The sequence below is a fragment of the Haliaeetus albicilla genome, chromosome 26 (genome assembly GCF_947461875.1).
Source record: "Haliaeetus albicilla chromosome 26, bHalAlb1.1, whole genome shotgun sequence".
In the NCBI taxonomy this organism is placed as follows: Eukaryota; Metazoa; Chordata; class Aves; order Accipitriformes; family Accipitridae; genus Haliaeetus; species Haliaeetus albicilla.
Genome location: NC_091508.1, coordinates 1,001,661 through 1,025,593, shown reverse-complemented (window position 1 = coordinate 1,025,593; position 23,933 = coordinate 1,001,661). Strand labels below are relative to the sequence as shown.

The window sequence follows — 23,933 nt, the reverse complement described above, 5'->3', positions numbered from 1 at the left end:
CCCTCAAGCAGGCGGGCGCGAAGGGGCGGGGCGGCTGGATGGGGAGCGGAGCGGCGCGGTAGTGGCGGCGGCGGCGGCGGCGCGGGCCAGGTCGGTGGGGCGGGCGGCGGGCGCGGCTCCTGGTGCGGTGGCGGCGGAGCCCCGCGCCGTGCGGCCGGGCCCGGCCCGGCCCGGCGCTGCCCCTGCGGGTTGGGCCGCGGCAGGTGCGGGGCGGCCCGGCCCGGCCGGCGGGGGCTGAGAGGGGCGGTGGCGGGGCCGAGCCCAGCCCAGCCCTGTTCTGCTGCCGGCGGGGGCGGCCGCGGCCGGGACCTGGGGGGGGGCGGTAAGCAGGAGGGCGAGGGGGGGCCGTTACCGGGAGCTCGGCGTCGCCGTGGCCGTGGCTGCCCGGGGCCGGGCCGGGCCTGGCGGGGAGCAAAACGGCCGAGTCGGCTGCTGCCCCCCCCGACACCCCCCCCCCGGGACCCGCGGTCTTGCCCCGCGGGCGCCGAAGGAGGTCGGGGCGGCCCGGCACCTTCCCCGGCCGGCGCCGCGTTTCCCCTTTGTCGGCCGCGGTCGGACCGGCCCGTGGCGGCTCGGGAGTCACCGACCGAGCGCTGACCGAGCCCGGGCCCTGCCACCACCACCACCCCCCCCGCCTCCTCCCGGTGCCCCCGGGCGGCCCGTGAACCCACGGCTGACGGAGCTCCGCGGCCCGGCGCCTCCGCTCCGTCCCCGGCTGTGGCGGGAGGGGCCGGGGGAGGGCCGGGCTCCCGAGGCTCGGCTTCCCTCGGCCGCCGCCCCCCGCGCTGTCCTGGGGGCTGAAGGCCGGAGGAGCCGGGGGCCGGTTTCACGTTCCCCCTCCCCGCCCCGAGGAGCTACAGGTGCCGCGCGGGGGTCGTGGAAGGACACGGCGGTGTTCTGAACACGAATGTTAGGTGTTCGCTTCGTCCGGAGGCGTACTTCAAGGAGTAGTGGGGTGAGGAGGGTTTGGGGGTGTAGATGTCCTTGCTGCTTTTAGTTCGAAGATGCAGAGGTGGGGGGTTTAAACACTGCTCACTTCAACCTGACTCTCTACAGTTCTGATGCAATGCCAGGTAGCACTGTGGATGCACAATTATAAAGTGTGTGTTATCCTTTTTATTATATAAATGTAGTATGTAATTATTTTGACGACTCGATCATCATGCTATACGTGCAGCAGCAATTTTAGAAACTTGTCTATCAAGAGTTTTCAAACTCATCGCTTAGGTTCTCATATGAATGCGATTACACGACTGCCCATGCAGGCTCCTGGAAAATATCAGTTCCTCTTCAGGGACGGGGGAAAAAAAATGAAGCTGATTTGGGGTTATAGACATAGAGGCATTGTTGCATTGGCGTAGCTGTAACCATGGCTTACGAAAGGAAAGGAAATACCCTCCTTCAGAGGAAAAAAGGAACGACAAGCTATGTCCTTCACGATATTTTTTTAAAAAGTAGAAGAGTTTTGAGCCGAGTGCTCGCAGAGTATCTTGAAGCTTCCTCTTGACGAAGTCCCCTGTCTGTGCTGCAGACTGTGCGCTCCGGCTGCTCTTTGGTTAGTGCCCGCTGCGTAGTGACTCAAACCTTCGCTGAAATCAGTGGGTGAAGTTCTCTTGTGCTGGCAAGGTTAGCTTGGTTCGTGCTTATATGTACGTGAGCCCAAGTGAAGTGTAACCTCTAATGGTTTCATAATCATCGTAGCGTGATTCAGGCCACAGAGGAGCTGCCACAGTCTACAAGCTTATCTCTTTTGTTCCTCAAGTGGCGCATGCCAAAGATAATTTACCCTGGTTTGTTAGCCTGCATGGTTGTACATACGCTTAAACTGGCCTTGGTATTTATTTTCAGTTAAATACTGGGAAATAACTTTCTAAAAGAAGAGTTCTATCTCTTTGGAGGGTAGGTATGGGTCTGCTGAGGAGACTCTTTAATGGTCCATAGCATAGCTAAAAGGAAGTTTACCTTTAGGCAAGCAGCAAGTAATTATCTTTGTTTATGCTCTCAACTCTTGCTTGTTGTCCAAAAATGGTGGTATATCTCAGACTTGGGGAAAATATTTATACTATCAGACTAAACAATGAGGTCCTTGCGGTTTGTGATCTGTGTGATTGGACTCGTCAGTATATTTCACCGATTGTAAAGGGCTAGTATGCCCTGGGTATTTCTAGATCTTGTTTCTAATGCTGTGAAACTCTATCTCTTGGTTAAAGGTTTTGAAATAATGGGTCAGGTTCCCCAGCTGATGAGTACAGATCTGTTTGGCAGAATGGGACTGTTTGCAAGGGGGAGAACTGGGTAATTGAGTATGGTTGTGTGATCTTTTATTAAAAAGTGGGACGAGGGAAGGCACAAGAACATGTAACCAGAAAGCAATCTTGGAAAGGTCGGCTCAGGAGCCTGTGATGCTGGAGGGCCGGGAAGGGATTGGGATTTGGACAAGGGAGGAGGAGCTCAAGTATGTGCTTATTAGCTCTTTGATGCAGAGATGCTTCTTGTTCTTGTAAAATAACAACACAAGATGAATAGAGCTCTTTTCCCATTTTTCAGCTCCCTAGTACTGAGTGGCCCTGAAAGGGAATGCTTGGGATTGTTACGGATTCAGCATAACAGGTACCTGCCAGGTGTACTCTAATGCATTAAAAAGTTCCCTGTAAATCAGTGCAGAATACAAGTGCAATTTAGTGGGCTTTTTTAGGGCAGTGACTTTATTTGTAGTATCTGCTCCCAGTCTGTTGCCTCTGCAGCATGGGATGACCTATGCAAACAGAGCAGTTAAAGGTCTTCTATAGCAGCAGGTTGCACACAAGGAAGTTGAGGTTGTACCACTTGTATATCTTTAATGTTACCTGCTGTTGTTGTATAAATGATTGCACACCAGCTCCTGCTCTTTATTTCTGTAAGAATTTTTATCCGTATATTTTAGGACAGGGCTTGTTTATGTTATTAAGCTGATTAAAGACTATAGCCATACAGGCATGTTAAGAATAGCATGGCTTATTTCTATAACACTGTGAAGTACAAGTCACAATGGGAGTATTTAGAATATAGAATAGAAACGATTACTGCCCAGGCTAATAATAGCTTTAAAATATCAAACTGCAGTTGATAGCTGTCCTTGCTTTGAGTGTGCTGTTCGGTAGCTAATGGAGAGATGCAGCTGCACATTTCCATGTTGTCTCTTTTTAAGAGAAAAGCACAGAGACAGTCACATGGAAAGCTCATGTTCAAAATTTACTGTCCTGGGGTAACGGAATTAGATGATAGGCTTTGTTCCAAGATCTGAAAGAAGACTTCTCCTTTTTAGTTCTGGCTTATAATGCCACAAAACTAATATAACTTGGTGAGTATCTGGCAAAAAAAGCTATTGCTATTTCCCATCGGTACTGATTCAGTCTTAGCACCTGTGAATTTAGTCTGAGCAAGGACTGAGATGGTTTTGAAATTAAGCCGTGCATCTCCTGAGCAGATGTTCGGGTGTTCCAGATTTAAAACCTGCCCAGGGAAGTGATGCAGCTCAGACTTAAGTACTGACATAAACATGGTAACTGTTAAAGTCTAAAATCAGGCCCCCTCTTTTCTTATCCTGTATGGCTACTTATTTATGTTTTAGCATTAATTTGCTGCTTCTATTGCACTCTCTCCCTTTTTATGTAAGGTGAACAAGTTGTAAGTAACACTTCTTCCATGAGATCTCAGCTAGCCAGGCTCCCTGTGGTGACGGAACAGTCAGCAGACGTACCCAAAGCTGAGGGAGACGGTCAGGTTCATGTCCTGCACAAGGCTCTGTAAAGGTCTGTCGGCTGATCTGAAAGTGTAGCTCTTGCTCAACAGTGACCAACACTGCCCTGCCCCACTGGAGTGTGATTTGAGTCAATACAGTGAGTTTCCTAAATTACACATTTGTGTCAAGCCTTGATCAGGCTTTTTTGAAATTATGACAGATATGAATGGGTTTGCCAAACACTCCACTCGTGTATTTTCCTCTTGAATGTATGTTAATGGATCTGTAATAGGGAACACAAATGCAATGCTGACCGATCTGTGGTGTCCAGTTAAATTGGTTTTGGAACAGCCGCAATAGCCCAGACAGTCATGGTCGCTTCCACTGAAGTTCCCTGAGCAGCCCATGCCAATGGTAGGGCGAGCCAGAAAAGTCTGTCAGAAATGTTGCTGCTTTAAGGAATTTCATGTAAAACTCTGCGTGAAGCAAGAATGTGGCTGCATGATGAGAAAATTGCCAGCTTAGCAGAGGGGGCATGAAGTAGATTTCTGATTTCTCTTGCCATATGAAGGCTACCTACTCCTCTCTGTAAGCAGAACTTTCTGTTCCCAGCAACTGGAAAACTGCTTTGGCATAAACAAGACAGAACTTGTGTTTGTGCATAATTCTCCAAGGCACAGTTATGCAAATCAGTTGTAAAGTAGCAGTGACTTCAGAAAAATTAGAGTTCAGCTGAGTGTTTTAGCTGGATAGACGTCTCTAGTAAAGGTTAAGTTAACCCTTTATCACTTGCCAGTGAAGTGGAGTTTGATACCTCTGAGTAGCTGCTTTGTGCTGTAGCATTTTCTTATTGATACAAAGAGTGGTGAAAGATGGATGTGACTCAGAAAAGTGTATTTGATTGTTGTGCAAAGCACAAGACTATATCAGTGGGTACATCTGCGTCAGAGACAAGGATTTAGTCTGTGAAATGATTTCCATTGTTAACAAAATAATGTAATAAAAAGGCTTATTACTAGGCAATGTTAAGTGTATCAGCAAAGATGCAGGGGAAAAAAAGGCTTTTTGTATGTGCAGTTCAGATGATGGATCTTTGCTCTATGTGGGTAGTAAAATCATATTTAATAAATGATGGTGATATTGAAACAGTTTGAAAGAATAGTAATTAATTGTGTGGTTTTTGTGGCATTGATTTTTGTAAAGTGGTTTGGGCCTGTTCCATTAGCAATGTATAATGGCATTCCTAGGAAACGTAGCACTGAAATGTTAACTTTACCGTTAAGTTTGTGTAGGTGGCCCAGTTTGGACTGCATTCATCACAGCTCTTCAGTCTTGTTTCAGTGATGTTTGCAGCTGTGTAATCCAGGTGTGTAATTTACAGTAGTAAGGCTTTTAAATATCTGTGTTTTTCCCTCTCCTGTTAACTTTGGCTACTTCTTGGTGAATATTACACTGTCATGTCAGCCCGTACATTCTGCCTGCACCATCTGGGTGTGCATATGTTTGTGACCCCTTGGGAAAAGGCAAAAAACACATCTTCTACAACTGGTCTTGGAAGCTGAAGAGAAAATGTTCGCCTTGTGTATTGTCCCCTTTCCCCCCTGGGCAATTTGCAGTCCAAAAAACTGGAAGCTGAAGTTAAATGGAGATTATATGTCATAGCTTAGAATACTGATTTTAATGTACAAAGAAGTACCTAGTAGACTATCTTTCATTTTTTTCAGGTTTTCAGGATGAATCTGGAAAAACTCAGCAAACCAGAACTACTGACGCTATTTAGCATTCTTGAAGGAGAATTAGAAGCAAGAGATCTTGTCATAGAAGCCTTAAAGGTATGTTGTAAGTACCATGATAAGAGACAAAAATGACAGCACTACTACTGTAGGTTCTGCAAAGCCCTTGCATTCAAGGTGAAGTTCAGAGGCAAAGATTTATTACTGGTTCAGAATCGCATCTTAATATCAGCAGTATTAGATAGTGAATGCAGTATATCATTCTACGTCTTGGAATTCATTATTGAAAACTGGCTGCAAGAAGCATTTCAGTGTTGAAATACAGTGTTATGCATGTGCTTTCATTCTTTCTGATAAAGAACCAAGTGTTTCTGCTATCCTGAGGAATGTAAAAGGTCTATCAGACTTCCTTTGTTGGTTTTGTTCTCCTTTAGTAAGGAGAGCTTCTTAAAGCAGAAACTCTTCTCGCCAGGAGGGATCACAGATTAGTCTTTTAGTGAGAATAACGTCATTCTAAAAAAAAGCATCTGTGGCTTTGTATTGTACTAAGCCAATATAAGCTGGCACTGTTGCTGAGAGCAGCAGACCTGTGGGCCCAGCTGCTTATTCTTTCCCTTTGCTGGCACAAGCATTAGTGTAACCTTCCAGTGAGGTAGATACCAGCTAAAACTAACCCATCAAAAAAGTTAGTTTCAACCCATGTCAGTGCAGCTGACGTCATGGTTGTGTGAGCACTTGCGATGGGACAAGGCGGGGGGTGGTGCTGGAGCCGGTGGGACCTCTTCTTGCAGGGATAGCTCATGCTGCAGGAAAACTGGCCGAAGTTATGTTAGCGTATGTGGTGTTAGCTCTGTGCTTCTGCTTCCCTTGTTCAGGTAGTGTGGGCTGTGGTACTCTGTGGCCAGTTTGGTGTGTTAACGTTGAGCCTAGAAGATATTTTTAAAATGTGTAGTCCATGTGTAATACTGCTGCTTTTTGAAGGATGCCTAGTCGTCACTCAGACTCGGTAAGGTGGAAAAAAAACCAGTGGTATAAATGATGGAAGGGGTCAATTTTTGAAGAAATGAGTTGTCACAGGGTCGAACATTGAAGGCTTTTTCAAGCTGACCTGTCACTGTTCATAATGTTTAAACTTTCAGCTGTTTCAGAAGAGGAATGGCAGCTTGCAGGCCTGAGAGCTGCAGGGACTTGGTTTTCCAGCAAAAGCTTCTGTAGCTTGATTCCAAATATAAACGGTTTCGGGGGACGGGGAGGGGGAGATCCTCCTCCAAAACAGTCAGGATGCTTTTGTGTTTATTGTTAATTGTTTTTGCATTTAGACAATAATTTTATTTTGGAGGAATATTGTTACCCTATCAAAACTATCGATCGGGTGGAAGGCTTGACTCCTCTCTTGGAACAGACTTCCAAATTTCTCCTCTGTCCTAGGATTAGTCTTCTGTGTGGTCAGAATGTGTTACCAAAACAAGCATCACTTTAATATTGCAGTGTGAAATGCATGTAATGGAGCCAAGAGAGACCAATGGGAAGGAATGCAGCAGCTCCATTCCAAAGGCTTTTTATCATGTACCTTCCGATAGCATAAAGCAATTATCTTTTCTGTTGAAATTTAACCTGCCGTTCCCTCTTGCATGAGATTAATATAGTTAGAATACCCTTTGACATAATTTGTCAAGTACTCATAACTGAGAAGAAATTAAATTAAATTGTAACCTATACTTGATAATTATGCAATATAAAATACCGAGCTAATCAAAGGTTAGTGCTATTTTCCCCTTCTTCTGTAAGGGATACACCGTAGTGTTTCATCTTAAGAATGCGAGGAAAGCTGAAGGTAGTAGGAAAGGGCAGTCAAAGCTTCGAATCAGGGCTGGCTCTGGCTGCCCGCAGCCCTGCCTCCTGAGCGCGACCTCATGGGAAAATGAAACCCCTCCAGAACTGGCCTGTGCCTGCAGCAAATGGTGAGATGCTGTAGGTCTCCAGCTGTGCTGTTACTCGGGTCCAAAAGCTGTGTTCAGTAATGCCGCAGCTCAAGTCTGGCTTCCTGCTGGCAGAAAGCTGCCTTGCCCTTTCGATGTGTGGAAGGAAAAAAGCCATGTAACTGCTTAATCTGGTGGCTGGGCAGAGTTTCAGAAGCAGAAAACTCCCAGCTCTGCTTTGTCCATTTATTTGGAATATACAGTTAGAGAAATTCTGGCCTTACTGTGCTTTTCTTTTTGTTTACTGATAGTAACTGTGGTCGCAGCTTTCAAGTGCTTCACCGGCTGAAGTAGTTTTATTGTGTGTGACTGTAAGTGAAGGAAAACCCACCTTGCTAATCCATTTACTCACGTTTTGATACATATAAAAATGCTGCCCTGAAGAAGAAGCGTTCTAAGACTGAATTAAAGATTGAAACTCTGAGAGCATTTAGTTTGACTGGCATGCATTGGACAAATTGGGCTGTAACTTAGAGGGAGAGGGGTCGGAACATCCAGGGCTGCTGGAAGTGGTGGTGGTTCCAGGCGCAGAGGAGTTGTCTGACTGTGGGCTCGCAGCTGGCTCGGCTCCTCAGTGTCATGACCAGTGTATTCTGCCTCCGCAGTCGGATTGCTTTGGAGGCGTGATAGTTTTACATTAAGTGCACATGTATGGTGGAAAGAGGTGGAGTGGAACCTGAGCTTTGTTAGAGGACTGCATGATCTTAGTGGTGTTTTTCTCCAGAGTTACATTAGACACGTAGATGTCGGTGGTTAAAAACCAGAGGTTTATCTGCCTATTTACTTCCCATATAGTAAGAAAAATGCATTTCCTCTCATGGGCTAATTTGACTTGTAATTCAGATTTAAATGCTTCTGAACTCTCTGGATGTTTGAGGCAGATCCTTTGGTACATTATAGGAAAGAACAAGCACTTGCAGAGAAAGAGTACCTTCATTTGTAGACTTGTAATTTGATTATAGTACAGTCTGCAATAATTGATATTCCTTCATGCTTAGAGAAGAACATTTAGCATCTGGCATTTAGCAGAGAGAATCCATGCGTGCAGATGACAAAGCCTAAAATAGTTTTCTTCTCCCTCATGATATCAGGCCACTTGTTGGCTGGCACTGGCCCTGTTTCTCACTGTGTCAAAATCGAGCTTCTGAGCCTGGCTTTCCAGACCCCGCTTGCCTAATTTGCTCCTTGACTTTCCTTCCTTCTCTTCACCTCCCCTCCCCAAATCTTTACCCCTTCTTCCTTGCTGTGTTCTCCCTGGGTATCTCTTTGCAGACGGGCTGGAGGCAGCATCCCTCCTCTGTGTGCCGGCATAAAAGCTTCAACTCCTGAAGTTTATTTGTCTGGTGCTCAGATTCATATTATAAAGAGCAGTTGTTAGGTCACCTCTAATTGATGCCTTTGGCCTAGTATGACTTGCCCTTGCTGACTTCTCTCCTTTGCTGTTTTTTTCTGTGGTTTACTTTTTTCTTTGTGTATTGTTTTTAATTGACTGGTGGGCATATGTGATAGGGACCATCATATCTCCCTGTGCGTTTGCAGTGTATCTGGTCTTGACTTTTGATGTCCATTTCAAATTGCAATGCTACTTCGATTCAAACAGGAGATACTAGGATAAAGGATTAAGTGAACAAATTTAGTGTATTCAAAACATTCTTTTCCAGTGCTTCAGTTTGCTTCCTCTATTTTAAAACCTCTTGGAAAAAAAGCTTTTTCTTTTTTTGCCTGAAAGTAGTTTCCTGTCCACTGTATAAATCTCAGTGTTCTCAGAACAGACCTTAAGTCTCACTTCTTGTGAGCTCCTTTTGTGCTCCTTTTCCTGTAGTTAAAATCGTACTTAAATCATCCAAAAAAACAGATGCTGTCAGAGTTGCATAATACTAAGGGCTGGATTCTTAGTCCTTATTGCTGTGTAGAAAGGATTGCATGTGTGAACCACAGGTTAGTCTTCTAAAATAGCACACCATGACTGGAAACAATTCAGTATTTAAATGGGCCTCTATTGCTATGTTAGAGCACTTTGTTCCCTGCCCCCTGTTCTTTAAACAAGAATTTTCCATACATTAAAAATGGAAGTTCTGTTTACTTTTAGAAAACAGGAAACAGCTTTCTGGTTTATTCTTTTATGTTAATAAGGCCTTAGGCAATTTACACTGGAATAGAAACTATCTATTTTGTGTTAATGACTGGGAGCTGGTATTCATTGCTTTGCTTCTGAATTTAGTGATTCACTTGATAAGGCAGTATTAATGCATTGCAAAATTAAGTGTTCATTTGTCAGTGGATTTAGAAATTCAGTTTACACTGCAGTTTCAAAAACTAAGTCTACCTCTTGTTTAAATAAAAAAAAAAGTAATATAAAACTGTACTGCAGATGCTAGTAAATCTTTCACAGATGGGGTAAAATGGGCTTTTGCATCACTTCTAAAGCAGCTTAGATCTAGCAGTGTTCCTGTGGGCGCTGTCCTGCTGGAACCCAGGCTTTTCTTGCAAGTTTGGGGAGTTTTTTGTTTATTTCTTGCTTGAAGCAGCACTGTTGGCCAGCATCTTTTGAAAGACTGATTCTCTTCACCTTCTCAGTACCCAGGTGGGTGGAGCAGGGGAGGAGCAGAGAGGTGTGGGAAAGGCTTCCATGCTGGAATGGCTCCAGCTCTGAATTTCAGCCATCCGGGTGTTGTCAGGCTCCCTGTTTTAATGGTGACCAAAGTGCAGTGCACGAGCACGGTAGAGTCCCTGGCCTATCGGCACAAGTGTGCTGGGAGCTGTGCACGGCCAAGTTCATACTGGGATTTGTACTATCTGTGCTGTGGACCAAAAGTTCCCAGGGAAAGAAGTTGCAGTTTTGCGCTGCTTGATATTTCCTAAGAAAATTTCTTACATTTTTCAAAGCTGATAACAGGTCTTATGTGGGCAAATATGGGTAGCTCTTGTTTATCTGGTTTGTTCACCTGATATAATGATGGCAATTAAGACAGATACTGTATTTGAGCAATTTAATTTCTGCTGTGTGGCTTTCTGCTAGGCATTGCTTCAGAGCTGGAGCTAAAGTAACACTCAGAATTCCACTCCAGCATTTTGACATTTATTTTCATGCAAGCAAGTGGTCCCCACCCCCATTTCCCTTCTCTTTGTCAGCGATTGCTGTGACCTCAGCTTGTCTTTATTCCCAATATCTGTCTCTGGGGAGAGAAGCTAATAAGGAAGTTCAAGGCAGTACGAAGCTATTTAAAGATTATGCCACTTTCTGCAACATAAAGGAGGAACTTCTGTGCAAATTATTACTGGAGAACTGCATACGCAGTAGCTACAGTTAATTAACAGTGTGTTTGTTGTGCTGAGGGTTAAAACCTAAACTCTGAAATTACTGGCAAGTGTAATACTCTACTTTCAAGTTTGGTTTGCTTTTTTTTTGGACACAAGTCTTGGAAATTCCCGGTTTGATGTTCCAATAAAACAATTTGTAAAGATTATTGCAGGCAGAGAGAAAATGCTGTCACATAAACAAGGTTTCAGTAAAAGGAAATATTTTATAAAAATAAAAAATTACACAAATAGGTTATGGGAAAAATTCATCCCAAAACAGTCTAGAAATCCCAAGAGGAAACAGTAGCTTTTGCCTGACAAAGTGAAGCCTTTGCTTTGCCTGCCTGCACAGGAAACATCTTTTCAGTTATGTCAGATATTGTTTCTGCTCCATAAAATCAGAATTATCTCTTTTCGAACGGACTAGGAGTGGTCAATTACTCTAACTTGAGCTAAAAGCCAGCCAGTTTAAAGTGGTAGCCTCTCTGCATATGCCCAATTCTTCTGGTCATTGGAGTTTTATTTTTTAGGAGTAGTTAATGTGTGTAGCTGCTTCCTTTTTCGAAGAGCAGCCCAAGCTTAAATGTTATCTTTTTTCCTGTTGGGGGAGGGCAATTTAATAGTCTTCAAAATTGCCAAATAGTCCATGTAGTTGCTTTTAGAGTTTGAATGTTTTGATAGGAAATTTGTAAGTCTGCATATTTGAAATGATACAGGTGGATGTACTAAATTGGAAGACCTTCTAATTGCAGAAGATTGCGTCTTCTTTCAAAGTGCAGTTGATGTTATTGGAAGTATATGTGTCATCTCTGGTTTTTCCAGATTAAATTTTCCACTCCTAAATTAACAATGCTTTTTGTAACCTTTTTTCCTTATTATTGAAGCTTGATTTCCTGTGGATTTATGTGTTTTAATAGGTTGATACTGGGGTCTGAGATCTAAGTTGATTTTTCCACTTTGGGTTCATTAATAGAATATTTCTCTTACACCATCAAGTTGCTTCTGTTTTGAAAGTTGAACAAATACTGTATTTAAGACTGAACTCCAGTTCAGACAGGACAAAACTGTTGGAGATGTTTATACGTGACCTCCAGCATTAGTAGAAGAAGTTGAGTTGAAGAGTTGCCTCGGTGAGGAACATAAGCCATCAGAGGAGTCACTCATCTATGTGACAGTTCAATACCTGTATAAAATAACCTGTGTAGATTATGACACTGTGACTTAATTTTAGGAGAGCTGTCCCGATTTATTTTAGTGACAGAGGCGGCTGCTCAGTGGGACCCGTAGAACAGAGGATGTCACGGGCAGCAGACTGAAAAAGCCGTATTTGCATTCCCAAGTGCATGGTGGCCCAAATGCCAAAGCACTGGATTTGTTTCTGTAAACTAGATGTGGTCAGTGTAGGATGACCTGTTTAAGACTTTTCCTAGTCTAGACAACTTTAATTAAATGTTTATGCTCTGCTGGCTACTAAAGAAGAATAGCTGGACTTCTGAAAGCTGTTAATGTTATGATAGTCTCATCTGTTTGTCATGCTAGTTCAGGAAAATACTTAATTGCTCAAAGTAGCAAGGAAGAACTTCTTGTTCTTTCCCAGACAGGAAATAAACCACCCCACTAAATTCAACAGAGTTCAGAACCTGATGCTGCAGGGAGCAGAGGAGAAACACGGCTCTCGTTACACCTTCAGTATTGCAAAACATCAGAGGTTATGTGTAGCGCATGTGACCTTAATCACGGTTCTTTAAGCTTTTATTAGAAATAACTTGCGCAGAAGAAAACTTTTCAAATGTCCCCACATTTGCTTACACTGTTAAAACACTGGTGCCCTTCTGCAGGGTTTCTCCCATGTTTCTATGTGGCTGTAGAGTGACCGGCACTGGGGTGGGTTGGGTTTAAGGGAAGAGCAGCTCATCTGTCAAAAGAGTTAGGTCAGCTGGATGAATATCCCTATCTGTATTTACAGACTTTTTAATACTTGAGTCACTTAGAAATTCCCTATACACTTATAGTGAGGTTTGGTTGAGTCATTTTTATAAATTCTTCAGAATAACTGAAGATTTCCTGCCCCTCAAAAAAAAAAAAAAGCCTGTAGTTTTTCCTGTGATTCATTAAACCAGGGGTGGCTCATTATCCAGGGTGGCCCTCCCATTTCCAGGTCTGATCTTTTCCTTCCTCTGCCTTTTTTTTTTTTTTTTTTTTTTTTTTTCCCCTCAAAGTTAGAACAGTATCTTAAGCTCTGATCAAAGGTATCCACCATTCCTGGTAAATATTACTGATAAACAGGGAGGGATATTTGTGAGTGTGAGCTGTTCCTCTTTTTTTTTTTTTTTTACTGCAAGGGTTAAAATACAACTCTAAACCAGTATCATGGGATCAATGTCCTTAATTGGGTTTGGTCACAGAGGAGATATGAAAAGAAAAGTATTTCATTTTGGGGTTTTTATGCCTCCTGTCAAGGTAATGTATACAGCTCTCCCTTTGAGAGCAGAGATTGACTCTTATTAATTGTTTTCATGCTAATCACATGGCTGCATCTTAGAATGTAGGCAGGACCAGCAAATCTCATCAGCTATCTGAGTAAAGCAAAGCTTTATTGTTTATGTCTGTCCTCTGACCTATACAGCTCAGTTACAGCAGTTTGCTTTTCTGTTTCGGTACATCTGTACCAACTGGTGTGTGGGGTGGTGTCTAGAGCATCACTGTTGCTCTTGTGCGCTCGAGGGAAGTGTTTGCATTTTCAGTGCAGTTTACTGGGACATCCGAAGACAGCCATTCCAAAAAATACTGGCTTCTAAGTTGTCTTCTCATTTTAGTCAGACTCAGTCTTTCCTATCTAAAAGATGTCCTCAAGCAATCCCATGAGAAATGGGAAACAGTTTGCCATTGATAGTTTGCCATTCTTGTTAGCTGAAGGGGTTTCTGAAGAAGCGTGCAGCGAGGCTGGCGCAGTTTCGCTCTGTATTCAAAGCAGATAGCTTGTTTTCCACCCTGCGACAGCTGAATGCCATTTCACAGCATCAGCAGAGTCGGGGCTTTCTGGCGCTTGTGCTAAATGCCCTTCACCAACTCTGAAAAGCTGCCGTGTTTAATTTGGAATGGCTTACTTTCTGTTCATGCTTGTAAGGATGCCCAGATGTGAGCAGTGCATCCACAGAAAGCCGAAGCACACCTGATAACGTGCAGGCAGCATTTGTTTGCAGCAGTCTCTCGAGGCAAAAACATGTCATGCGTCTGCTCTGTCAAGAAGAGTGCAGCTAGTATCGTAACTCCCCTCTGCAGGTCACACAGTGCTTTGCTGGTTAAACATGCTAACGTATGCTTTAAAGTCAACTGCTTTTAAAGGTGATAGCACACTTTGGTTAAAGGTACTGGGGCTCGCTCTTGCATTTCAGAGAAAGGTGTTGGTAACTGGTGCAGAGGAAAGCCCACATCTTTCTGTATGGCCTTACTAAGAACGTGCTGATGCAGAACAGTACATAATCATTTATATGCTCTAGAAAAGTAAAGGTATGATTACCTCGTAAGGACTGGTTACCATGACTGTAATGAATCAAGAAGAATCGGATTTAAACCTCAGATTTGGAAGGTATTCTTTCTTGGCAGGGTGCATCAGCTCTGCTGTGCATGGGATTGTGCTGTCAGTGATACATGCTGGAATGAAAGACAGTCACAGGTTTCCACAAATGGATAGCATTTAGCCTGAAACCGTTGCAGTTGAAATCAATGGTTAAATTTCTTGGAGGCAAGATAGATTAGCTTTGAGGGCTCTTTTGAATCTAGGTCTGTTTTCCCTCTTATATCTTCTGTTGCATGGATATCTGTTTTCATATGGTTTCTTATCGTGGTGGTAAACATGTAGATAATATTTTAGTATCTGTATGTTTATGAAATTTTGTTTTGTTTTTTAGAACCTCACAGTAGTCATTCAGTAGGATAAGGCTATTGGTATCCTAACAAACAGACTTCCCCTGGAACGGCTGATTGTAAATGTTGTAAATGTAAAGCCTAGTACCTGTGAGTTTCCCCAATTCTTGCATGTCACCAAAAGAAACCTAATCATTCCTATCTTGCTTCTTGAGAAACTAAATTTTGTTTAGTCTGGATGAGAACGTTAAGGATTTTATTAACAATTTATGGATTTACAGGCTACTGCGAGAATAAAACTTCAATTGTTCAACTTGAAATTAGTTGATGGTGACATAATCAAGGAAACCACACAACTGCTCTGCCACTGGTACAACAGTAAATGATTAAATCTTTTGTTGAGCAAGAACTGAGACTTACCTTCTTTCCTTTCACACAGTTGTGGAATGTAAGTCATGGACATAGATAGCAGGTAGCTGTGGTATGAGGATGTTAGTAGGCTGAATATATTGTGGAGATGCTGTGTTTTTAAGAAAGACTTTTGTTTGTTTCTAGTTTGTTTGGGACCACTTGGTTAAAAGACACTGTTCAGCTGGAGGGACAGTGAGAAATTAATTGAGCACCTGTTTTATATAACCTCCTACATGCTTACTTCAGACTGCCCGTGAATAGTATGCATTTGCATGTGTTCCAGCTGTGGAAATGCAAGTGTTTTTTGCAAATTTTTTCAGGACCCAAGTATCTTACCTGGAGAGCAGGTGGCTTTTAGGAGCAGTTGTGAAGCAGGGGGGACATCCAGCTGGCAGTGCTGAGTCAGCCTGCGAGAGCTGGGCTCACTTGCGTATATTTGATTCATCTAGATCTTATTGTCTTTATTAGTGGGAGACCATCAACTTTTGCCCATTTTAAATGTATTTATGAGGATTTTTATTAGCTGGGAGCCTAGTTTAAACCTTACAGTTCAAAAATCCCTTCTGATGATAGAAGGTTTATTGTCCTCACCATACACTTAACTTTTCATAGTCTTAACTTACTTGATCAGAGTCTGCCAGTAGAGGAGTAGCACGTGCACTTAGTATGTGAAAAACAGGGTGTTTTGTCCCCTTGTTGTTGGCCTGATCAGAAATGGCAAGGTCCAGAGCAGATGGGCTTTGGAGATCACGCAGGTAGCATGGACTGCACTGCTGTCCAGCAGGTAGGTCACTTGACCAGTTTGTCTTTTGAATTACTGTCTCTTTCTTGTCTGTTAACCAAAGACCTTTAACATGATGCACTTGTGTGTTTTCCTGTCTGAATACTCTTACTCTTGTAGCAGGTAACAGGTTATGAATCAGACTGTGTAAAGATCTCTTTATCGCTAAGTGGAAAACTGGAGACGAGGAATATTGACTACAAAGTACTTTCTTCTTTAGCTAGTTTTCTATGTTAAGTATGTTGAAATGCAAAGTCGTTCTTGTATTGCAGGCCCAGCATAGAGACACGTTCATTGAAGAGCGCTATGGGAAGTACAACATCAGTGATCCATTAATGGCTTTGCAGAGAGATTTTGAGACCCTGAAAGAGGGGAATCATGGTGAAAAGCAACCAGTATGCTCCAATCCGTTATCTATATTGAAAGTGGTAATGAAACATTGCAAGAACATGCAGGAAAGAATGTTATCCCAACTAGCTGCCGCAGAAAGCAGGCATAGAAAGGTAAGTTTTGCTTCAAATAAGCTGTGCAGAAGTAAATAGTTGCATTTTGATAATACGTTAACTTCAGCAAAAACACTTAAATGCCTTGAGTTTTGGTAACTGAAAGGGCTTTGCACCTTTGTTTAAACTCATTCAGTACAACACAGCTGGTAAGCATATTGTAATTCCAAAATTTTAAATATATGCAAGGTGATTTTGTTAGGACACACAAAAAAGGAACTCGCTTATTCACAGCTGGGTAGTATAGTGCTTACCAAAATGTAAGAAAGGATTTCTGAAAGATTGAATTCTCAGCAGACTTCTCAAGCAGACATATCACTATTCTGCTTGTGACTTGTTCTGAGTGATTGTTGAAGAGCTGGTACCAGGTACTTATGGGAGTGCACTTCCTTGTGCTTTCTTAAGAAAGTATGGCATGACCAAAACTTTTTCATGCTATTTGACCTCTTTAATAAAGCACCTATTATTGTTCATATGTAGCTTTAATATATATTGACACCAATGAGGTGCTTGGTCCATGTGTCAGACTGTACTTCCACAGAGATTTGCTCCCTGGCATACCATAGTTTACTAGAGGAGTATAAACCTGTGGACAAATCTGAATGCAAGAGTCCACAGAACTCTGCTTCTTGGAGTACTGCTACAATATATTCCCTTTATGTAGCTAGTTAGCTTTTAAAAAAACACATTTACACATTTGTTTTGTCCTGCAGTAAATTTAAACAGGTCAAAATGATTAAAGTATTTGTCCCTGCTGTGTAGTCAGGGCAGAGAATAATTGCCCAAGGGTCCATCGCTGGAAGCTGTGACTGGGAGGAACTCTCTGGAGCATCCCTGCAGTCACCTGCATTGCAGCACTGTATCTTAATGTTTTCACATACTTTTCCATCTTAAAAAAATTAGCTGGGATTTTTGCTTTTACTTGCGTCGGTGGCAGACTGCGAGGTGATGCTGTTACACTGATGTCTAGAAGCTATTTTTTACAATGTCAGTTCTAGGTGTACTTTTGGCTAGTGCCTGGGCCAATACCATCCTGTATTTTTTTCAGGTATGTCACTCTTGCTTTGATTAAAACTTACTAAATCATGTACAAAGATCTCAAATACAAGTAGTCACATTCTGTTTCTAATCAAAAGGTTTGAAGTTGAAACATCTGTTTCATTGCTCATCAGCATGTGGGTTAGTTTATTTTCCCATAATCTGTTTTGATGGGGAAAAGATAGAGCAAGTTCCTTTCAGTCTGTGAATAATCTGAAGCATTTCTGTTGCAGAAACCTTACTATGACATAAGCAACCAGCCAGCTTGACTTTTACATCACAGACACTGTGCTTAGGGTGGGCAGCTGGAAGTATCTTCAGCTTTCGGTTTGTCCTCCAAGTCACTCGAAGTAACAGCAAGGCTGTGTGTTTCAGTTTTCAGCCAAGTATCTAGCTAAATCATGCTATTAAAATCAGATTATCTTTTTTCCCCTTCTCATCTATCCTTCCTGTCTCCTTCTGTAAAAATGTTCCTTGTGTACTTAAAGATAGTTAAGCATTGTTTGGAAGCTTAAATTTCAGGAAGACTGAGGAGCTGCTAAATTCATGGTGAGCCTGTGTTGGAGAGCCCAGAGTTTTGGTGGTGAGATACAGCAGAGTCTCTCGGGAAGTTTGTATTCTGGCTTTTTTGTTGAGTTAATAGAATTTCAATTATTCATGTAATTCAGCGTTAAAGCTGAAGGAGCTCCTTAACTGGGTCCTTGTGGCAAGCAGTTTCATTTCAAGAGCTCATCTTGTTCTTAAGTGGAAGAACAAATTAATGTTCTTTAAAATAAACTTCGCACTGCAGTCCTTAAATCCCTGTAAGAAACTGGGGGAGAAGCCTGTATGTGAATTACTGCTGAAGCCGTAGCAAGGATCATTTTGCTGTTAGTGCCCCGTGTCTCCTGGATGTGCGGTCTCTGGGGCAGTGCCTCTGCTCCTGCTGGGGTTTATATTAATGGTCCTGCCAGGAAATTCTGATGAGGGCACCGTGCAACCAAGGACGGATAACGTGAACTTCTGAAGGCTATTCTGCAGTCTGGAGGAAAAGCATGCAATTTAGCTATTTAATAGTAAAATGAAGATGCATCCAGTGTGAGGTTTTCCTAACTTCTTTTGCAAACTGCAAACTTCTTTTGCAAACAAACTCAACTATACCAAATAATAATGTAGTAATGTAACTTATCCAAAAGCTACTTCTATGTGATTTTTTTTTCTTCTTTTTTTAGTTGAATTCGGATGTCTGAGGCTGCAGGGGTTGCCCTCCTGTGTCATTTGGCTTTGGACCATGTGCAAAGGCAGTGATCTCTCCCTGCTTGTAGGTGTGCCTGGGCATCAAAGTGATGGTTGTTTGTTTGGCAGGTGATACTGGACCTGGAGGAAGAGAGACAGCGGCACGCCCAGGACACGGCAGAGGGGGATGATGTCACCTACATGCTGGAGAAGGAGCGGGAGCGGCTCACCCAGCAGGTATGCTTTGGTAGCTGGTAGTTACCCAACCCACGGAAACCCTGGGCTCCTGGGTGGTGAACTCGGTAGTGATGTCTAATTGCACCTTCGTGTTGAAAGAGTAGTAGGGACCTCCCTCCTCTGTAAGGCACGCCTAGCTTTTATCATTTAGATATGAAAAACAACCTTAATTTGTTGGTCTGTTTTGGTAGCCGAGCAGTGCTAAAAGCTATTAATAAGCAATCAAATGCTTTGAAGTCCTGCTTCAGCCCGAAATCGGAGAAGTTCTCAAGAACAGGGCTGCAATTACAAATGATAGGACTCTCTAGTACTCAAAATACAGAATAAGGCGTGAAAGATCTCCTGGGAGCATTATTCAGAGGTGATAATCAATATTTAAGCTACTGTTTTCTGTTACTCAAGCACTGTAGACTTTATTAAACATACATAACACATCAGCATTTTAAAGTCTAAATGCCTTTAAAAGGCAAACCAACAAAGTAGTAAATGAAGTGGAAGGAAGCTTTGCTCCAGATCGCTTGTTCAATCAGTGCGTGGCAGGCTGGGTGTATATCTCACTAAACATCAATTGAATTTCATACATGATAAAACTACTAGTAAGTATTAATTCTTAATATGTGCAACTTGAGTCATACAAGACTGTCTTGCAGATATCTGGGGCAAGAACTTTGTTCTTGGCCATCGCCATCTTTTACTGTGTAATTTCTCCAAGATACATAGTAACCCTATTCCCTTTGGGGGCATTATACTTCATTTACTTTCAGGAGGTGTTGTGGTTCATTTACAGTCTTTTTTGTTCTTATCTTCCAGTTGGAGTTTGAAAAATCCCAAGTGAAAAAATTTGAAAAAGAACAGAAGAAGCTGTCAAGCCAGTTGGAGGAGGAAAGGGCACGCCACAAGCAACTGTCTTCCATGCTTGTAGTGGAGTGCAAGAAAGCCACTGCCAAAGCAGCTGAAGAAGGGCAGAAGACAGCAGAATTGAGCTTGAAATTGGAAAAAGAGAAGAGTAAGGTGAGTAAACTGGAGGAGGAGCTGGCATCCAAGAGGAAGCGGGGTTTGCAGATGGAAGCACAAGTAGAAAAGCAGCTCTCAGAGTTTGACATTGAAAGAGAACAGCTGAAAGCCAAGCTGAACAGAGAAGAAAACCGTACAAAAGCACTCAAAGAAGAGGTAGAATGTCTGAAGAAAGCCCTGAAAGAGCTGGAGGCTTCTTGCCAGGAGCACAGTCCTACTGAGCCTTTGCAGCCAAGCCCCTCTGTGATGTCCAGAGGTGTTGCAACTGACAGTCCCACAGTGAAGTCTGTGTCTTGCCAGACAGAGTGTCTGCAGGCAGACCGAGCAAATCCTGCCAGCACAAGCAAAGCTGCACACACCATGTTTCCCAGCCCTACTACACCTACTCATTCCTATGCAAAATCCAATGGTCATTGTGATACAGACGTGCAGATGGGTAGTGAGCTACTGCAGACAAATGCAGCAGAGAACCAAGTTCAAAAAGAGAAATCAGCTAGTGCAGCCTCGGAAAATGCAGTTGAGAATGGAAGTTCTCCTGTAAGAACGGAGTCCCCTGTGCATCTGATGTCCCAGCTCCCTTCTAGTGGGGTCTCCCTGTCTCCCAGCAGCACAGCTGCCTCCTCTCTAACACCTTCTCCTTGCTCCTCACCAGTTCTGACTAAACGCTTAGTGGGAGCTTCAGCAAGCAGCCCCGGTTACCAGTCATCCTACCAGGTGGGTATCAATCAACGTTTCCATGCAGCTCGGCACAAGTTTCAGTCTCAAGCTGAACAGGACCATCAGTCAAGTGGTCTGCAGAGCCCACCGTCACGGGATTTGTCTCCTACTCTAGCAGATAACTCTGCTGCCAAGCAGTTGGCCCGTAATACGGTCACTCAGGTCCTTTCCAGATTTACCAGCCAGCAGGGGCCTATTAAACCTGTCTCCCCTAACAGCTCACCTTTTGGCACAGACTATCGAAATCTGGCAAATGCTGTGAGCCCCAAAAATGAATCTGGTCACTCTCCAAGCCCTGGCAAGGTTTCCAGTCCACTAAGCCCGCTGTCTCCTGGAATTAAGTCACCAACCATTCCTAGAGCAGAAAGAGGGAACCCTCCACCCATTCCTCCAAAGAAACCCGGCCTCGCTCAGTCACCTGCTGCTCCTACTCCACTAACCAAAACCTCTTCCCAGGCATCCTCTCTGGGTGCCCCCATGGACGTGGCAAGTAGCTGCTCTAACAATACTGTAGTGTCGAATGGCAAAGACATTGAGATACTCCTGCCAACTAGCAGCTAGTCTCCAGAAAATGTGAATGTGACATTCCATGGCTTAGCATCCTAGAGCTAAGACACTGTTTTTCCACTCCATGTTATTTATTTCCATAGTAGCAGATTCTGTCTGTATAAAGCATTTAGTATATTTTTTCTTTTTTGAATAGGTAGGAAAATATTTTTGTTTATGAAGAAACCTTAACTACAGCTATACAGTAGCCTCAAAATGTCTCATGACAACAGTCAAATCATTAGAGATAACAAGAACCATAATCATGTGGTGGGACCTAACTATCAAACTCTAATGGGACTGAAATGCTACTTTTAAATTATGCAGAAATAACTTTTGCAGACTTTTTACTCCAGATGAACATTTTATAAAAAGTGCCTGAACTAAGCCTGCAATATGAATGTGATTCTCTGAAAAAGGTGAGGAGGGGGACCATCTAGCTGCAGAGACAAATTCTTCTGTGAGTCCTGAATGTTGAAATCAACACTGTTTTTAATTCTTTCCATTTGCTAAAATAAGTTAGCAAATGTGCTTACAAATTCTGTAAGGTGACCACCAGACTGATGCAGCCAGCCAGACTTTATCCTTTAGGACATAGCTCCTAGCTATTTGAGGAAGCACACATAAGTTTCTTGGGGTAAAATTTAGCTGTAATACAATCCAGATTACTTTTCTGTCGGTATTCATTGTCCATGTAGTTCTTTTTGCTTTCCTGTAACACATTCTGCAGAGATGCCTGTGTGCTTTAAATGGCTAAACTCTGGTTTCTGGTGTGTCACCTTGAAAATTCAAGCTCTTCAAGCATTCTACTGTTGTGTGTAGAACTTCTGAGAAAAGGATCTTGCTATTACTTGACAAAGATCTCGCTATTACTTGAAAAAAATCACTAGTCCATATGATACAGGTTTTTTTGCAACAGTAACATGGGATTTTCTACTATAAACAAAAGCAATAATTTTGTTCGTCATCTCTATCAGTTGTGTGTCTGGCTGACCTGGATTTTACCCACTAGTTAGCTATGGGATCTTGCTGGCTTTCCTTGGCTGCAAATACAGAACCAAATCATCACTGTCGTGTAATTGAGTACATATGTATGTGTGTAAGTAGTTTCACACACATACATACTGAATACACAGTGTATTAGGAAAGTCTTTATCTGTTCTTGATGTTCTGCCTAATATGAAGAAAATGTGGGAATTCATTGAGGTTAAAAACATCACTTGGTGAGGAATTGCCTAAGTTTGAGGCAAATCACATGTGTGAAAAATTATTTGGGCCCAAGAGGGGAGAAGCAACTGACTTCTGTGCAGAAATGTTTGCTGTAAGAAGTGTAGTCCTCGCTGCAGTCGTGCTGCGTATGCTGCCCATCGTTCAGCAGCACAGCGCGGTTGGTTTTCTGAGTCACTGTGGAGAGAAATAGAAGACAAACACACCACAGAACAGTGGCAGAGGCTGAGAGCACAACCCTGAGTTAATTAGCTCAGGTGTTGTGTGCGAACTGATCCTAAATTTAGAAACTGGACTTGCTGCTCGGTGTCAGTTGATGTTCAGCATTTCCCTCTGCAGCAGTGTCACATTTACGCAGAGCACAGCTTCCCACTGCCAGAGACGCTTTCTCCTTTGTCATTTTTCAATATTTAATTAGACAAAATACATCCACCTTTATTGTAGGAAGGATCCCTGCGGCAACTGGGAGGATGCACTACTGTACATGACCTGATAGGTTCCTTCTAGCTTTGAGTCTGGTTTTGTAGGACATCAGAGCTCTTGTGCTGCTTTGAAGTGGCTGTTGTCTGAAGTGACCCGGCTGTTCACTCCTGCACAGCCATGGCAGGTATTTAGACTAGAACAAGAGGTTTTTACAGACCTTTCAGCAGCCTTTTAAATTGTGGTATTATGTGCTATTGTTCCTAATCCGGTGGAACAGGCTGTGTACTAACAGTAGGGAGACAGAGACAGCCTAGAGATAAATGGGCAGTGGCTCCTTTGGAAGCACATTTATTACTTTAAGTATCCACAGCAGATTTTTTCCTCTTGATGAGAGTATTTGTAAAAACTGATGGGCAGATGGATTTTTGGCCCACGTATCCAATTTAAAAGTGAGGCTTTTGTATACACTGCTTTAACGTGTTTCTTTGCTTTTGCATTAATCTAAATGGTATTATCCCCTTTCTTTATCAATAGCTCTATAGAGAGAGATATACTATGATGAAGTCTATTAGGGAAATGCACTGAGTACTTGTTTCTTCTAAAATATAATATGGGAAGGGGGTATGCAAAAGAATGTATTTTTGCTAGTAGCCTATCTTCTGAGAGAAACTAAGCACAAGATATTAAAACGGATCCAACTGATTCAGTAAGACATTTAGAGTTAGTATTTAACTGTTGATGTAGATTCTGTGTGGAAGCAACTAAGTATTTCTTCTATAACTCACATCTGTTATAAGCAGACATTGTTGCAGAGTTTGTCACTGGCTAATGGAGTATAATGAAGTGCAAAATGTATACACTAGTATTAATTCATTAACACTTGTAAATTTGTAAAGCCAAATGTATCAAGCTGAAGTCTTTAATCATTTTTATAGCTGATGGCATTAAACATGTTAAACATTCATATTATCAATAAAGGATTTTATTTTTAAGATGTGCAAATTGCTTAAGAAAATGTTTGGAGTCAGGACTGTGTGTGGACCGAGGCTGCCTAGCCAGAAACAGTCCAGGTGGTGACAGCTGGGCGTCTGTATTCCTGTGGAAACTGAAGCTTTAATGTATGCTCTGAAATGTCAGAGGAAAGCAAATTTCTTTGGAGTGCAATAGCTAATGAGCAACTGTGGCTGGCTGCAGTTTGGGCTGTATTGCTCGTCCATCTCC

At 42.8% G+C, this 23,933-nt stretch overlaps 1 protein-coding gene across 5 annotated transcripts; it reads left to right on the top strand.

Moving 5' to 3' along the window:
* On the top strand, positions 1-23,704 carry CTTNBP2NL (CTTNBP2 N-terminal like). 5 transcript variants are annotated; one of them, XM_069771817.1, is made up of 7 exons: positions 2,549-2,621; positions 3,656-3,878; positions 5,005-5,087; positions 5,446-5,553; positions 16,065-16,295; positions 18,678-18,785; positions 19,596-23,704. In XM_069771817.1, the coding sequence occupies exons 4-7, from the start codon at positions 5,455-5,457 to the stop codon at positions 21,075-21,077; spliced, it is 1,920 nt and encodes a 639-aa protein (XP_069627918.1). In that variant the 5' UTR covers positions 2,549-2,621; positions 3,656-3,878; positions 5,005-5,087; positions 5,446-5,454; the 3' UTR covers positions 21,078-23,704. The 5 variants fall into 5 exon arrangements, with proteins under 5 accessions (XP_069627917.1, XP_069627916.1, XP_069627918.1 ...); XM_069771819.1 differs by lacking the exon at positions 5,005-5,087; XM_069771818.1 differs by lacking the exon at positions 2,549-2,621 and having other exon boundaries at positions 3,536-3,878.
* Positions 23,705-23,933: the final 229 nt, after the last annotated feature.

Coding starts and splice junctions, on each gene's coding strand:
- CTTNBP2NL (XM_069771815.1), top strand. CDS start 908: ATGTTAGGTGTTCGCTTCGTCCGGAGGCGTACTTCAAGGAGTAGTGGG. Junction 5,554..16,064: donor TTGTCATAGAAGCCTTAAAG/GTATGTTGTAAG, acceptor CTTGTATTGCAG/GCCCAGCATAGAGACACGTT. Junction 16,296..18,677: donor CAGAAAGCAGGCATAGAAAG/GTAAGTTTTGCT, acceptor TTTGTTTGGCAG/GTGATACTGGACCTGGAGGA.